The 17,497-nt window shown below is 45.6% G+C and overlaps 1 protein-coding gene across 1 annotated transcript in view; it reads right to left on the bottom strand.

Annotated features, from left to right (window-relative positions):
• Positions 1-17,497, bottom strand: part of EIF5B (eukaryotic translation initiation factor 5B) — a 197,499-nt gene that overhangs the window by 46,544 nt on the left and 133,458 nt on the right. Inside the window, exons 15-17 of the mRNA XM_030201415.1 lie at positions 12,602-12,733; positions 6,910-7,092; positions 6,648-6,809 (exon numbers count right to left, since the gene is read on the bottom strand). Of these exons, the coding sequence (XP_030057275.1) occupies positions 6,648-6,809; positions 6,910-7,092; positions 12,602-12,733 (477 nt within the window). The remainder of the gene's footprint in view (positions 1-6,647; positions 6,810-6,909; positions 7,093-12,601; positions 12,734-17,497) is intronic.

Below are 17,497 nucleotides of genomic sequence, written 5' to 3'. Positions count from 1 at the left end.
ATATTTTCAATCTATCCTGATCCTCCTCTTTACTTTCTGGTTCCATATTCTTATGTTCTTTCAAAAGGAGTGAACGCTGGGCAAAGTGGGCTCTTAAATACGCTTTTCTAATCATCAATTTAGGGTACCCCCTCATCATAAATCTCTGCTGCAGATCTTTGGCTTGTTCTTTAAATGCTTGCATAGAAGAGCAAACGTGTCTAGCTCTTAGAAACTGACTCACTGGGAGATTGTATTTCAATTGGTATGGATGAAAACTTCCAAACTGTAACAGAGTATTACGATTCACCGGTTTACGGTACATAGTTGTGGATAGCTTCGTCCCTTCTTTGTATACCCATAAATCTAAACATTCAATGACCTTCCTACTTGCTGATTTAGTAAATGATATGTTAGAGTCCAAAGGGGGTCGCAATGGGGGCCACCCTGTACATAGCTCGCCTGGAATCCACGCTGATTTACCCTTCTGAAAATTTTAGAGGAGTCTTGTTGTGGAAACGCTTTTTGGATGACATATTTTTTCTATGGACAGAATCCGAAGAATCACTGAACAAATTTATAGAATGGCTTAATACTTTGGACTCTAACATATCATTTACCCGCCCAGTGAAGATCCGGATGACAGAACTTAAGTCTCATATTACCACGATGAACACACAAGCCCCGTTAGTGGATCATTGGTAGGAGAAACAACATAAGATAGAGGATATGAGATGGAGGACAGTGGAACAGGTGCAGCTGGGCAGAGAGGGGGGTTCTATAAATAAGCTTCTGAATTATAGGGAACAGTGGTATATTTACAGTTTGCAAATAGTGACACCGGGTACATTGCAGGGGCGAATGAAGTTAGTAAGCCCTTGCAGTACCTTGAATTATGTTTTTTCTTTTTTTAGGGAGAGTCCTTGAGACAGCCCGTGGATGGGCAAAACATGCGTGTCGGACGCTTTTAACCCCGTAAGCCAGACAAAAAAAAGATGAGTATTTTGTTTCAGACTTCTCAAAGTAAAATGATGTTTCCTAATACAAATATATAGGACGATAAGGTAATTGGGTGAGCCAATGAAGAGGTGGGTGCTAGATACATTGCTTCTCGTTAGCAATGAGCACCGCTGAAGTTCCCAAAAAATGAATTAAAAGAATAAAAATATTAAGTGGAAAAGTTAAGAAAGATTGGTGCTTAAACATAAGTGAAGATTATGGCTGAAAGGTTATGCCACAGGCTCCCTGGATTGATTCATTCAGACCAGTCTGGGCGGCTGATAATATTTGTAGGATGTGGGCGGCTCTGTCTCTGGGACACCTGGTGGCCTTCTTAGCTACTGATGCTGAGAAGGCCTTCAACAGTCTCTTGGCCCTTCCTCTGACACACCTTGTCGACAATGGGGTTTACAGCAATTGTATGAGAAACCGGCAGCTCGTCTTTGGATCAATGGGGGGGTACACGGACTCCTTTTTGATTGAGCAAGGAACTAGGCAAGGATGCCCTTTATCCCCTATTATTTTTGCACTATCAAACCGTTAGCGCAACGGGTTCACTCATTGGATGATACTGAAGGGGTTGGGGGGGGGGGGGGGGAGATATATACAGTGGTGGAAATAAGTATTTGATCCCTTGCTGATTTTGTAAGTTTGCCCACTGACAAAGACATGAGCAGCCCATAATTGAAGGGTAGGTTATTGGTAACAGTGAGAGATAGCACATCACAAATTAAATCCGGAAAATCACATTGTGGAAAGTATATGAATTTATTTGCATTCTGCAGAGGGAAATAAGTATTTAATCCCTCTGGCAAACAAGACCTAATACTTGGTGGCAAAACCCTTGTTGGCAAGCACAGCGGTCAGACGTCTTCTGTAGTTGATGATGAGGTTTGCACACATGTCAGGAGGAATTTTGGTCCACTCCTCTTTGCAGATCATCTCTAAATCATTAAGAGTTCTGGGCTGTCGCTTGGCAACTCGCAGCTTCAGCTCCCTCCATAAGTTTTCAATGGGATTAAGGTCTGGTGACTGGCTAGGCCACTCCATGACCCTAATGTGCTTCTTCCTGAGCCACTCCTTTGTTGCCTTGGCTGTATGTTTTGGGTCATTGTCGTGCTGGAAGACCCAGCCACGACCCATTTTTAAGGCCCTGGCGGAGGGAAGGAGGTTGTCACTCAGAATTGTACGGTACATGGCCCCATCCATTCTCCCATTGATGCGGTGAAGTAGTCCTGTGCCCTTAGCAGAGAAACACCCCCCAAAACATAACATTTCCACCTCCATGCTTGACAGTGGGGACGGTGTTCTTTGGGTCATAGGCAGCATTTCTCTTCCTCCAAACACGGCGAGTTGAGTTCATGCCAAAGAGCTCAATTTTTGTCTCATCTGACCACAGCACCTTCTCCCAATCACTCTCGGCATCATCCAGGTGTTCACTGGCAAACTTCAGACGGGCCGTCACATGTGCCTTCCGGAGCAGGGGGACCTTGCGGGCACTGCAGGATTGCAATCCGTTATGTCGTAATGTGTTACCAATGGTTTTCGTGGTGACAGTGGTCCCAGCTGCCTTGAGATCATTGACAAGTTCCCCCCTTGTAGTTGTAGGCTGATTTCTAACCTTCCTCATGATCAAGGATACCCCATGAGGTGAGATTTTGCGTGGAGCCCCAGATCTTTGTCGATTGACAGTCATTTTGTACTTCTTCCATTTTCTTACTATGGCACCAACAGTTGTCTCCTTCTCGCCCAGCGTCTTACTGATGGTTTTGTAGCCCATTCCAGCCTTGTGCAGGTGTATGATCTTGTCCCTGACATCCTTAGACAGCTCCTTGCTCTTGGCCATTTTGTAGAGGTTAGAGTCTGACTGATTCACTGAGTCTGTGGACAGGTGTCTTTCATACAGGTGACCATTGCCGACAGCTGTCTGTCATGCAGGTAACGAGTTGATTTGGAGCATCTACCTGGTCTGTAGGGGCCAGATCTCTTACTGGTTGGTGGGGGATCAAATACTTATTTCCCTCTGCAGAATGCAAATAAATTCATATACTTTCCACAATGTGATTTTCCGGATTTAATTTGTGATGTGCTATCTCTCACTGTTACCAATAACCTACCCTTCAATTATGGGCTGCTCATGTCTTTGTCAGTGGGCAAACTTACAAAATCAGCAAGGGATCAAATACTTATTTCCACCACTGTACAAAATTGCATTTTTTGCAGATGACCTTTTATTTTATTGTAAGTTGCCAGTCTTGATGCAGGAATTTCAGGTTTATGGTGAGCTGACTGGATTTTACGTCAATTACAATAAATCGGAGTTGATGAAAATCGCTACCACCCCACAAGAGGAGGCACAGCTGCAAAGCAAAGCTTTCCCTTTCGGTGAGCTGTGCCTAGGTTTAAATACTTGGGGATTCAGGTTCCGAGGGCATGGACACAGGTGTTTTTATTGAATTATACATCTCTATTTCAGCAGCTTTGGCAAGATTTGCAACATTGCCGAGGGGAGTCGTTCTCGTCATGGGGTCATATAGCATGCTTCTGAGACTGTTTTTATTCCAAACTCTGCCTGAAAAATGTTCCTTGGACTGACTTATGCGTCCTTCAAGGAGAGATTTTGGCTTTTATTTGGGGTGGGCACCATTATCAGCTTAATAAGCGTGCTGTAGCAGGATGTTAAGTTGGGAGGGTGAGGGAGGGTCCCCAATCTCCTTTGGTACTATTGGGCTTGTCAACTGAAGTTTATTTCAGTATGGGAGAGTGGGTTGCAGTCAATGGCAGTTAGGATGGAGCAGCATGGGGTACAAGATATCACATGGGGAGTGCCTTTAGGTCTCTCTCTCTCAAAATGTTTACTAACAAGTTACGCATAATCCTTGGGTGTTCCACTTGCTTTCCTTGTGGGGTTTTCTCAAACTGAAACTTAGAGGAGGGCGGCGCTCTTCATCTCTAGCTCACATAGGTGATGAACCTGCTTTTTCAGTCGGACAGGGGAGAACTAATTTGCAGAACTGGGCACAAGCTAGGCTGCTTAGGTTTCGGGATTTGTTAGATGTGGGAGAACTACCAATGTTCCAAGAATTGCAAGATAAATTTAATATTTCCAATAAAGATTTCTTGACCTATCTGCAGCTTAAATACTACATATCGCAGCAGGGCTTGTTGAGGGTAGATCCAGATGACACTGAACATTTTAAGAATTTATGGAACGGTTTGGGAAAACTCAGAAGGGCTCTCTCAATTCTTTATCACTTTACCTAAGGTAAAGAATTTCAGAAATATGCCTTTATGGAGTATTGGGAGCGGGTTTAGGTTGTATACCAAGTATGGGTGAATGGCAGCTGTGTGTTTAGAGATTAAAAAAGCATCTTCATGTCTTTTGTTGAAGGAAAATGGTTATAAGTTTCTTACTAGATGGTATAATACCCCTGTAAAACTTCATAGAATGTTCCCCACGGTGCCTGTCTATTGGAGGCGTGGGGTAGAACAGGGAACTTTCTTACATACTGGACGGGAATGTGGACCAATATGAGACTTTTGGACTAGTGACACGGTATTGAGGTGTGTTTTTCTTAGAGACCCTAAGTGGTGTTTTATTGGGGTTGAGTAATCAGAGGGATCCTAAATGGCACCAGTGCTTCAAAAGGATGTGTCTGGCAGCTGCTAAATTTGTTACAGCTGCTCACTGGAAACGCCTTGTCCAACGTCACTAGATTGAAATTTGAAATTCAGGCTCATTGATGAAATGGAGCAAAAGACAGACAGGCGTTTGGGGCATTTTGCTTAACTGCTAATGAATGGACTCACCTTGAACACAAGGTGCAAACTGTGAGACCTTCTTAAAGGGAGGGGGGAGAGGGTACGGCGGAGGGGGTTTACAGATTTGGGACACTGAAGAGTTCCTGGGTCCCAGATGGTAAGAAGTGAGACTATGGAGGATTGGGGAAAGTTGGTTCATCTTGGTGGGCTGTGGTTTATTATGCTTTGTCAGGTTGTAGTAATTGTTTTTTTTGTGGGGTTTAAAATGTTTCTTACTGTTTTGTTGGTGTGATACAGCTTTCTGTATTCTTTTTGCAATAAAAATCTATAGTTACAAAAATAAATAAATACCTGGGAGACAACAACCCAGCCACAATGGATAAACTTTAGATCTAAATGTTCAACCTATGCTTAAAAGTACCATGGACAAATTGCTTAATTAGCTACCTCTTGCTTCATCAGGGAGGATCTTTCTACATTATGTTAATTATTTCATGTTGACTATATATGTTCCAAACACCACCTATGTCTCTTAAGAGCAAGGGCCTTAAACACCTTTATAATGCTTTGAGAATCTTACAGAAGGCTAAAATTTTCCTACAAGTTCTTATGTTACCGCTGAATAAAAGGGGCTAGGGACTTTTAGATTGCCAAATGTATAACCTGGCCTGCAGCATGAGGCATGTATGAGACTGGATACAGAACACAAGTCTTTTTACCTCCTCAAGGCTAGAATTGGGAGAAGTTATCCTCCCTTTCAGGGAATTATTTGTTCCACGTCTCGTCAGAGACTAGGATAGTGCCTCACAAAAGTATGCTGTCCGGAAATACATAAGGTGGGCTTGGAAATAAATGTTGTTTCAACATAATAATAGGTTGAAACCCTCAGCTCAGTGTGCAGTGGTGGATAAGAAAGCAAATATAATGTTAGATATTATTAGGAAAGGAATGGAAAACAAAAATGAGTAAGGTATTACACCTTTGAATTGCTCCATGGTGTGACCGCACCTCGAATACTGTGTGCAATTCTGGTCACCGCATATCAAAAAAGATATAGTGGAATTAGAAAAGGTACAGAGAAGGGTGACGAAAATGATAAAGGGGATGGGATGACTTCCCTATGAGGAAAGGCTAAAGCGGCTAGGGCTCTTCAGCTTTGTGAAAAGACGGCTGAGGAGAGATGACAGAGATCTATAAAATGATGAGCGGAGTGGAACAGGTAGACATGAATCGCTTGTTTACTCTTTCCAAAAATACTAGGACTAGGGGGCACGCAATGAAGCTACAAAATAGTAAATTTAAAACAAATCGGAGAAAATATTTCTGCACTTAACATGTAATTAAACTCTGGAATTCATTGCCAGAGAATGTGGTAAAAGCAGTTATCTTAGCAGAGTTTAAAAAAAGGTTTGGATAACTTCCTAAAAGAAAAGTCCATAAGCCATTAATTAAGATGGACTTGGGGAAAATCCACTGTATTTCTAGGATAAGCAGCATAAAATGTATTGTACTGTTTTGGCATCTTGCCAGGTACTTGTGGCCTGGACTAGCCACTGTTAGAAACAGGATGATGGGCTTGGCGGACCTTTGGTCTGACCCAGTATGGCAACGCTTATTCGTAACGTCAGACGGAGGGATTCCACCATTTCACCTATGCTGCTAATAGCTAGACATTTAGATTTTTCACCCTGGTTGCAGAATTCAGTGTTTCATAGATGGCAGGTTGGGGGACTATCTTTGATTGTGGGTATTTTTGATGCTCAATCATGGATCCTCCCCTTTTCTGCTATGCAGACTTCATATAACTTCAACCATACAGATTACTTTGCATACTTTCAAACTAGGCACAATGCTTCTAATGAATAACCTGTCACACACCCTTCTGTAAATGCCAGGTATAACCATACCTTTACTCGCAATTCTTTCATAGGTGGAGGTAGAAGCAGACCTCTGATCTGGGTAACGATGGGTCCTTCCACACCTGGCACAATAATTGTATCTCCTTCCTTCAGACGTCCATTGATCAAAATGACATCAATTGTGGTACCCATCCCTGGAAGGGCTTTAACCTGAAGAACAAAAATTTTATCACAGTCATTTCCCCTCTTGAGTCTTCACCTACCGAATTTTTAATTTAAAAAAAAAATTAAGTATATAAATGAAAATTACCTCCATAACCTGAGCTCTCAACTCTTCATTATGTGCTAGTCGTTTATTCAACATGGTCTGAGTTAACTCGACAAGAAGGGCTATCAGATTTCCCATTCCATCTCCACTGTGAGCAGAGGTGGGCACCAGAGAAACAAAAGTACGTGGATCTTTATTCTCATGAAATAAAGCAGCATTCAGACCCTAAAACAAGAAATAATCATTTGTATAGCATGCACAGTTATTCTGATATCCCTGGACTAAAAGAAAAGGATGCAAGTATGGGCAGAGTTGAGGGTAGGGGAGGCAGGGGTCTTGATGCTTCCTCAAACTCTTCAGGCCGACACTGGACTGGAAAGGGGAAGGACAAAATTCATAGCCTGTCAAAATTTTTAACCTCCCTCCAAGCTGTTGGTGCTCTTCCCTTTTTAGGTTCCAGTCCTCTGCATGCCCCCTCCCCTCAACAGCCTACCGTCTCGCCCTTTCAAACCTCTCTTCCTGCCAGAGCAGCAACAGCAACTTTAAAAACAGTAATGAACACGGCACAGGCTTCATGCTGCTGTGCCGCTGGAGGCTCTGCCACGCCCTTCCTGTTGCCATATGGAGGCAAGATGAGACAGCTGTACAGGAGCACAAAAGCTCCACATGGTGCTTGTTGCTGCATTTAAAATTTTTGTTGGTGCCCCAGCAAGAAGGGAGGTTTAATTGGGAGGGGGGTGCGGGGGAGAAGAGGGAGATGTACAAGTCACTTGGGGGGGTGAGGGGAGAGGCTGGACCTGAAGTGGCAGGGGAGAGAGAATATGCCAGAAGGGAGAGTGTGTGTATCAGGGAGGATGTGAACGAGTGCCAGGAGGGACAGGTGACAAATGGGAGAAGAGAGGGCAATAAAGGAAAAAGATGGGTAAAGACAAGAGGAGATGGAAGGTGAGGAAGGGGAAAGGGAAGAGGAAAGGAAGAAGAAATGAAAAGGGTGGGAAAGGCAAAAACTGGAGAGAGAAGCCAGGAAGGAGGAGTGAAGGAGGAAATATAAGGAAGGTGAAAGATGAGGGCATTACTGAGAGGCAGAGAGGAGCAAATGCTGAGGAAGAATTTTTGTAGAAGTGAGAAGCACAGGGTGTATGAGAGAGCAGGAGGAGAAGAAAGTGTTACAATAAAGGCAGGATAAAGAAACACAATAATATACGTAAACTAAAGATTAGAACAGGATGGAAAAATCTAGAGGAAATGCCTAGAGAATAAAATGATTAACAGAAAAATAAAAACTTAAATATCAGAGTGGAGAGGAAATGTGGAAAGAAATACATTGAATTAAGGAGCAAAGGCTAGAGAAATCAAAATAAATAATAAAAAAGAAAGAAAGATAAGCAAGCAAACCAAGGAGGCAAACTATGCCTATGGATATGAGAGTTTAGCAATTTGGTTATCCATCTTAAAAATATTGTAGAAGTCACCATGATTTATTAGCATTTAAGGATGAAAATATTTTAAAACGTTAATTTAAAACAACTGAAATTGAAAAAGATTAACCATTTAAACAAATTTGAAACCCGCTGTAACAAAACGTTTCTCCTCTACCCAGTATGTACAAACAAGTCTGCATCCTAGTCAACGGTGGCCCAGCCTGCTGCAACATCTGAGAGGACATGGAAGCTGTGCAGTCAATCAGGAGGAAGTGCTGAAGTGGGCTATGCCAGGACTTGTTTCCTCAGCTACAGACTGACAACCAATATTAAATTGTTAACGGGTAACTATTCAAAAGATCTAGACACCTTCTTTAAGGGGTTAAGCATCTAGATCTGCCAGAGTGAAAATTCCTCTCCTCTTGTGCCTAAATTCAGGTACCTGAAAAAGTGGTAGGAAGAAAATGTAGGAACCTAGTGCAGCTAATTTAGGAACATAGTAACATAGTAGATGACGGCAGAAAAAGACCTGCACGGTCCATCCAGTCTGCCCAACAAGACAACTCATGTGTGCTACTTTTTGTGTATACCCTACTTTGATTTGTACCTATGCTCTTCAGGGCACAGACCGTATAAGTCTGCCCAGCACTATCCCCGCCTCCCAACCACCAGCCCCGCCTCCCAACCACCGGCTCTGGCACAGACCGTATAAGTCTGCCCAGCACTATCCCCGCCTCCCACCACCGGCTCTGGCACAGACCGTATAAGTCTGCCCAGCACTATCCCTGCCTCCCAACCTCCAGTCCCGCCTCCCACCACTGGCTCTGGCACAGACCGTATAAGTCTGCCCAGCACTATCTCTGCCTTCCAACCTCCAGTCCCGCCTCCCACCACTGGCTCTGGCACAGACTGTATAAGTCTGCCCCGCACTATCCCTGCCTCCCAACCTCCAGCCCCGCCTCCCACTACCGACTCTGATATCCAATCTCGGTTAAGCTCCTGAGGATCCATTCCTTCTGAACAGAATTCCTTTATGTTTATCCCACGCATGTTTGAATTCCGTTACCGTTTTCATCTCCACCACCTCCCGCGGGAGGGCATTCCAAGCATCCACCACTCTCTCCGTGAAGAAATACTTCCTGACATTTTTCTTGAGTCTGTCCCCCTTCAATCTCATTTCATGTCCTCTTGTTCTACCACCTTCGTATCTCCGGAAAAGGTTCGTTTGCGGATTAATACCTTTCAAATATTTGAATGTCTGTATCATATCACCCGTTTCTCCTTTCCTCCAGGGTATACATGTTCAGGTCAGCAAGTCTCTCCTCTTACGTCTTGTTACGCAAATCCCATACCATTCTTATAGCTTTTCTTTGCACCGCTTCGATTCTTTTTACATCCTTAGCAAGATACGGCCTCCAAAACTGAACACAATACTCCAGATGGGGCCTCACCAATGACTTATACAGGGGCATCAACACTCCCTTTCTTCTGCTGGTCACACCTCTCTCTATACAGCCCAACCACCTTCTAGATACAGCCACCGCCTTGTCACACTGTTTCGTCGCCTTCAAATCCTCAGATACTATCACCCCAAGATCCCTCTCCCCATCCGTACCTATCAGACTCTCGCCACCTAACACAGACGTCTCCCGTGGATTTCTATTCCCTAATTGCATCACTTTGCATTTCTTGGCATTGAAGTGGAAACTAGGCATACAAATAGTTGGCAGATAAAGTAATCAGCCATTAATATACCCCCACTCCAAAATTCCACCCTTCCCCTGGAGCCCTGATACCTTAATGAACCCACCTTGATTCAAATGCTTAATCAATCACCAATAAGATGCTCACACAGTATAGCTTGAAATCGTCATATCTTATTGGACCTCCACAAAATGCATTCAATGTTGATGTACATACTTGGTTGTTTCTCCTTCCCTTTCCCGATCTCCTCTCATCGCAGAGAGCACTCAAAATGATTACTAGCCCAAGTACTGAAGAAGCATCTCCTCAACCCCTCACCACTACTTAAGACCAATAGATGGCATTTCCTCCTTCCTTGGTATCAAGTCTATTGCTTCCACAATGATTCATAAGCTTCTGCTAAACACACAAGCCTTTTCACATCACATCTAGTTAGGTAATCTTATAAATGGTTACCATCAGTGGTTCCCAAACTTTCTAGGGGCATGGCGCCCCTAGGCTAAACATTTCCTCTCAAGTCTTCACACCCCCACCGCCAATGGTATTGAGTCCTACCTTCAATTCAGCTTGTGCCCACCTTCTCTCTCTCCTTCATGCAGCTTCTGCCCACCTTCTCTCCCTCCTTCATGCAGCTTCTGCCCTACTTTCTCTCCCTCCTTCATGCAGCTTCTGCCCTACCTTCTCTCCATCCATCATCCAGCTTCTGCCCCACCTTCTCTCCCCTTTCCATCCAGCTTCTAACCACCTTCTCTCCCCTTTCCATCTAGCTTCTGTCCACTTTCTCTCTCCCTTTTCTCTTCCATCCAGCACCTTCCCTCTTTCTCTCATCCTTCTAGTGTCTCCTCTATCCTCATCCTTCCAGTTTCTTTTCTTTCTCTCACTAAACTTCCAGCATCCTCCCTCTTTCTCTTCCTACCCACCCATCCAGTCTTCCCTCTTTCTCTCCCCATCCTTCCTGTCTTCCTTCTGCATCCTCCCATCCAGTGTCTCCCCTCTTTATCCCGATCCTTCCAGCATCTTCCCGCTTTCTCTCCTTCCTTCCATCCAGTACCTTTCCTCTTTCTCTGTCCATCCTTCCAGACATGGTCTCCCCCTTTCTCCCCACCCTTCTATCCAGCATCTTCTCTCTCTCCAGCCCTTTTCCATCCAGTGTGTTCTCCACTTTGTCCCCATTTTTCCACTCATATCTCTCTCTCTACCCCTCTTCTATCCAGCGTCCCCACTCTTCTATCATTTTTCCTCCCCTCTCTCCATTCAGCATCTCCTGCCTCTCTCCATGCCCCTCCCCCTTCCCCTGCTACCTTGTTTCCTAGCCACTGTTGCTTCTTCCGATGAGCAGCAGCAGCCCAGCAAAACAACAAACAGCAAGCGCAGGGCTGCAGCCTTTTCAGGCATGCACTGTTGGCTCTGCCAGTCTTCTCCCTAGAACGGGAAGTTGGCATCAGCAGGGGAACAGGACCGGCAGAGCTAACAGCGCATGCCTGAAGGCTGCGGCTCCATGCTTGCCTTCTGTTTTGCTGCCACTGATCATTGAAGAAGCAGCGGCGGCAATGCGGTGGTGGCACTGTGTCTCAACAGGAGAATTTCCCACTTTTGCAGAAGCATGGAAGATGACCCACCAAAGCGGTAGTCTTAGCAGGTCTGTGGGAGGGAGGTGAAGAAAATATGCCACGGTACCCCGAGTTCACTGCAGCACCCTGGGGTGCTACAGCCTCAGTTTGGTTATGTTACAAAAATAGCATCCGAGAGCTAACATTTCAGTTAATTTTATAATGTATGTATAGACATCACAGGCACATTACTACATAAGCTGAAAACCTTCTTAAAATGAGAGAAAAATGTGAGGAGGTGAAGAAAGTTAGGGGCTCATTTTCAAAGCGCTTAGACTTACAAAGTTCAATAAGTACTATGGAACTTTGTAAGTCGAAGTGCTTTGAAAATACACCTCTTAGTATACTAAGGAGGTCTTTTACTAAGCCACGGTAGCATTTTTAGCTCGCAGTAGAAATCAGCTGGCAGCAAACTCCGAGACGTCCATTATATTTCTATGGGCGTCTCAGCGTTTACTGCCAGCTAATTTCTAATGCAAGCTAAAAATGCTACTGTGGCTTAGTAAAAGACCCCCCCTCCCCCCCAAGGCAACCAGAAAATAAATAGGTATATAATTGCCTTGTCACCACGGTTACCCTTTCATGTGGAAACAGTTACAAATAAATGTTATTTGTCATTTTCCTACACAACATGAAAGACAGAACTGTTTTTGGACTAACCTCAATCCTATAAGGGCAATGCCATACATACGTTTGAGACCTCATAGGTCATGTGAAGATATTTCTGGTACAACAATGTAATAAATAGCTTTGGAGAACTCAGTTTTCTATACAGTTACTAAATATCTGTACTACAATATTAAATATGGATACTGGGCTAAAACTGTCCTTGAGCCTGTGTGAAAGGACAATTTGTTTATTTATTTTAAATACCATTCTGTTGGAAGCTAAAAACTATTTCACCTCTAGTAAGATTTTAGTCAGGATACAAGTAATGTCTTAATTCATGTCCCACTCCCACTCCCTAATATTAAAAGAATAATCAGCAAAATTAGGTACCTGCTGTGCAAATTCTACTATAATCGCTTTCGTGCGCTCCTCAAATTCATCTTTTGTGTTCTTCTTTTGCTTCTTCAAGGTAGCAACGATATCTGTATCTGGGCTCTTCTTCCAATCATATAACCGATCAATCTTAAAAAAACACAAATAAATTTTCAGTACACAGGAAGATCCCATTCACAACACAAAATACTGCACCCTATCTGAAGATGGGCAAGAATACCAGATGAGTATGCTCAGTGCTTTATTTGTAGAAAAAAAAAAAAGGTGCCGGTACTCATTATGGGCAGGGTCACCACATATGGCTCCACACCTATGATAGCCACACCCCTTATACCAGCCATGGCGCATATAAACAGACATCATTGAAAATATTATACTAGTACATTTTTTTCATTATAAATAATTTCTGTAAGCTGTTACAGCTCCAGTATTCCCAGTGCAAAATAAGACAGCAGATGTAAATTCTCAAATTGGACATATTCCAAACACTAAAATGAAAATAATATGATTTTATTTTCTACCTTTGTTGGCTGGTGACTATTTTTCTATCCTTATTGGTCCCAGTCTCTGATTCTGCTGCTCTCTATCTGTTCTCTTAACTCCATTTCCAGGGCTTGCTCACCATTTATTTCTTTACTTTCCTCCTTTCTTCTTAATTTCTTGCCCTACATCCATAAAGTAAAAGCTGGGTCCTCCTCCATGGAATTGACTGGAGGAGGTATAACGTGGATCCAGCTTTTGACTATTTTCTCCATCCAAGTGCAGTTTTTCTCCTCTCTTTCCTTTCACTCATCTCCATCCATGTGCATCTTCTTTTTTCTTTCCACCCCTCCATCCATGTCCAGCACTTCTCCTCTCTCCTCCCCTCCATCCATGTCCAGCACTTCTCCTCTCTCTTCCCTCCCCTGTACTCATATAAAGCAATAATTCTCTCTCCCCTCTCCTCCATTAAGTCCAGCATTTCGCCTCTATCTCTTGCTCTCCTCTCCATTCATTTCCAGCATTTCTCCTCTCTCCCCTGCCCTCCCCTCCATGAGCATCTCCTTCCTGTCTTCCCTCCCCTCCATCCATGTCCAGCATGTCTCCTCTCTCCCCTGCCCTCCCCTCCCATGTCCAGCGATTCTCCTCTGTCCCGTCCTCCTCTGCCATCCATGTCCAGCAATTCTCCTCTCTCCCCTTCCCTCCCCTCCCCTCTCATCCATATCCAACGATTCTCCTCTCTCCCCTGCCCTCCCCTTCCATCCATGTCCAGCGAATCTCTCTTCCCTGACCTCCCCTCCCACCCATGCCCAGTATGTCTCCTCTGTCCTCCATGTCCAGTGATTCTCCTCTCTCCCCTGCCCTCCCCTCCATGTCCAGCGATTCTCCTATCTCCCCTGTCCTCCCTTCCCATCCATGTCCAGCAATTCTCTCTTCCCGGCCCTCCCCTCCCACCCATGTCCAGCATGTCTCCTCTCTTCCCTGCCCTCCCATCCCACCCATATCCTGTGATTCTCCTCTCTGTCCTCCCCTCCCACCTATGTCCAGCAATTCTCTCTTCCCTGCCTTCCCCTCCCATTCATGTCCAGCAATTCTCCTCTCCCCCCTGCCCTCCTCTCCATGTCCAGCGATTCTCCTCTCTCCCCTGTCCTCCCCTCTCATCCATGTCCAGCAATTCTCTCTTCCCTGCCCTTGCCTCCCATCCATGTCCAGCATGTCTCCTCTCTCCCCTGCCCTCCCCTCCATTGCCAGCAATTCTCTCTTCCCTGCCCTCCCCTCCCAGCCATGGCCAGCAATTCTCTCTTCCCTGCCCTCCTTCCCAGCCATGTCCAGCAATTCTCTCTTCCCTGCCCTCCCTCCCATCAATTCTCCTCTCTCCCCTGCCCTCCTCTCCCATCCATGTCCAGTGATCCTCTGTCCAGTGATTCTCTCTCCCCTGCCCTCCCCTCCCATCCATGTCCAGCAATTCTTCTTCCCCCAGCCCTCCTCCTTCTCCACTGCCTGCCAGCCAGTGAAGCTATAAAGACAGCCTGCCAGAGTCAGAGCTTCTCTCTGTGAGTCCCGCCTACTTTGTTTCAACTTCCTGTCTAAAGGGCTTTGTCCACTCCACGTAAAAAGCCAATGCTCTCTTGCAGTCCAAGGTGTGCAAACTGCTTTCGCCAGGGCGGGTATGAGGATGGGGAAAGAATGTTGGCAAGACTATTGGCTGGTTCACATGGAACTCAGACACCACCTTTGGCAGGAACTTAGGGTGTGTGTGGAGGACTACTCTGTTGTGATGAAATTTGATATAAGGTGCATGTACTACTAAGGCCTGAAGCTCACTGACCCTACAAGCTGAAGTAACAGCCATCAAGAAAATGACCTTCCAGGTCAAGTACTTCAGATGGCAGGAATTCAGTGGCTCAAAAGAAGCTTTCATCAGCTGGGTGAGAACGACATTGAGATCCCATGACACTGGTCGAGGTTTGAAAGGGGGCTTTGACAAAAGCAAACCTCTCATGAAGCAAACAACTAAAGGCTGTCCAGAGATAGGCTTACCCTCTACACGGCAATGATAAGCACTAATCACACTAAGGTGAACTCTTACGGAGCTGGTCTTGAGACCAGACTCTGACACGTGTAGAAGGTATTCAAGCAGGGTCTGTGTAGAAGAAGAAAGAGGTTCTAGGACCTTGCTGTCACACCAGACGGCAAACCTCCTCCATTTGAAAAAGTAACACCTCTTCGTGGAATCTTTTCTGGAAGCAAGCAAGACTCGGGAGACATTCTCTGAAAGACCCAAGGAGGCAAATTCTAAGCTCTCAACATCCAGGCTATGAGAGCCAGAGACTGGAGGCTGGGATGTAGAAGCGACCCCTCGTTCTGAGTGATGAGGGAAAACACTCCAATCTCCACAGTTCTTCGGAGGACAACTCCAGAAGAAGAGGGAACCAAATCTGACGCGGCCAGAAAGGTGCAATCAGGATCATGGTTCCGCAGTCTTGCTTGAGTTTCAGCAGTCTTCCCTACTAGAGATATGGGAGGATACGCATACTGAAGGCCTGTCCCCCAGTGCAGGAGAAAGGCGTCTGATGTTAGTCTATCGTGGGCTTGAAGCCTGGAACAGAACTGAGGGACTTTGTGATTGATCTGAGTGGCAAAAAGATCCACCGAGGGGGTGCCCCATGCTCAGAAGATCCTGCAGACTACGCCCATGTTCAGTGACCACTCGTGAGGTTGCATTATCCTGCTCAACCCGTCGGCCAGATAGTTGTTTACTCCTGCCAGATAAATGGCTTGGAGAAACATGCCGTGATGGCGAGCCCAAAGCCACATCTGGACGGCTTCCTGACACAGAGGGCGAGATCCAATGCCCCCCTGCTTGTTGGTGTAAAACATGACAACCTGATTGTGTCTGTCTGAATTAAGATTACTCGGTTGGACAGCCAATCTCTGAAAGCCTTTAGAGCGTTCCAGATCGCTCTTAATTCCAGGAGGTTAATCTGCAGACCTCTTTCCTGAAAGGACCAGGCTCCCTGAGTGTGGAGCCCATCTACATAAGCCCCCCATCCCAGGAGAGATGCATCTGTCGTCAGCACTTTTCATGGCTGAGGAACTTGGAATGGTCACCCCATGGTCAAATTGGATCGAATCGTCCACAACTGAAGAGAATTTTGAAATTCGATGGATAGTTGGATTACATCCTCTAGATCCCCCGCAGTTTGAAACCACTGGGAAGCAAGGGTCCATTGAGCAGATCTCATATGTAAGCGTGCCATGGGCGTTATATGAAATGTGGAAGACCATGTGCCCCAGACGTCTCAACATCTGCCAAGCCGTAACCTACTGAGACGCTCGAACCATGGACAGAAGGTTGTCTGCTCTTGCCTCGGGACGATAAGCTCGAGCTGTCTGAGTGTCCAGCAGAGCTCCAATGAATTCCAGTTTTTGGACTGGGGTGATATGGGACTTGGGATAATTACTGTCGAACCCCAGTAGCTCCAGCACCCGAATAGTCATTCGCATGGACTCCAGAGCACCTTCCTTGGAGGTGCTTTTCACCAACCAATCGTCGAGATAAGGAAACATATGCACTCCCAGCCTGTGTAGCGACGCTGTGACTACAGAAAAGCATTTTGTAAACACTCTGGCGCAGACGCCAGGCCAAAAGGCAGTACACAGTACTGAAAGTGTTGTGTTCCCAGCTGAAATCGAAGATACTTCTTGTGAGCTGGAAGTATCGAAATGTGTGTGTAAGCATCCTTTAAGTCCAGAGAGCATAGCCAATCGTTTTCCTGAATCATAGGAAGAAGGGTGCCCAGGGCAACCATCCTGAACTTTTCTCGAAAAAGAAATTTGTTCAGGGCCCTTAGGTCTAGGATGGGATGCACCCCCCCCCCCCCCCCCCCCCCCCCCCCCCCCCCGTTTTCCTTTGCACTAGGAAGTACCTGGAATAGAATCCCAGCCCTTCTTCCCCTGGTGGAACGGGTTCGACCGCTTGGGCATGTAGAAGGGCGGACAGTTCCTCTACAAGTACCTGCTTGTGCTGGGAGCTGTAGGACTGAGCTCCCAGTGGGCAATTTGGAGACTTGGATTCCAGATTGAGGGTGTATCCTAACCGGACAGTCTGAAGAACCCACCGGTCAGAGGTTATAAGAGACTACCTTTGGTGAAAAAAACATTAACCTCCCCCCAACCGGCAAGTCGTCGTATGGACACGTTTACTGAGGCTATGCTGAACTGGAGCCAGTCAAAAGCCCGTCCCTTGCTTTTGCTGGGGAGCCGCAGTGGCCTTAGGCGCACGCTGTTGACGAGAATGAGCGTGCTGGGACTGAGCCTGGGCAGGCTGCCGAGAAGCAGGAGTGCACCTACGCCTAGAATAGGAATAGGGAGCACTCTTCCACCCTCCAAAAAACCTCCTAGATGAGGAGG

Source organism: Microcaecilia unicolor, chromosome 4 (genome assembly GCF_901765095.1).
Source record: "Microcaecilia unicolor chromosome 4, aMicUni1.1, whole genome shotgun sequence".
NCBI lineage: Eukaryota > Metazoa > Chordata > Amphibia > Gymnophiona > Siphonopidae > Microcaecilia > Microcaecilia unicolor.
The sequence above is the reverse complement of the archived record's forward strand: the minus strand, read 5'-3'. Positions and strand labels throughout refer to the sequence as shown.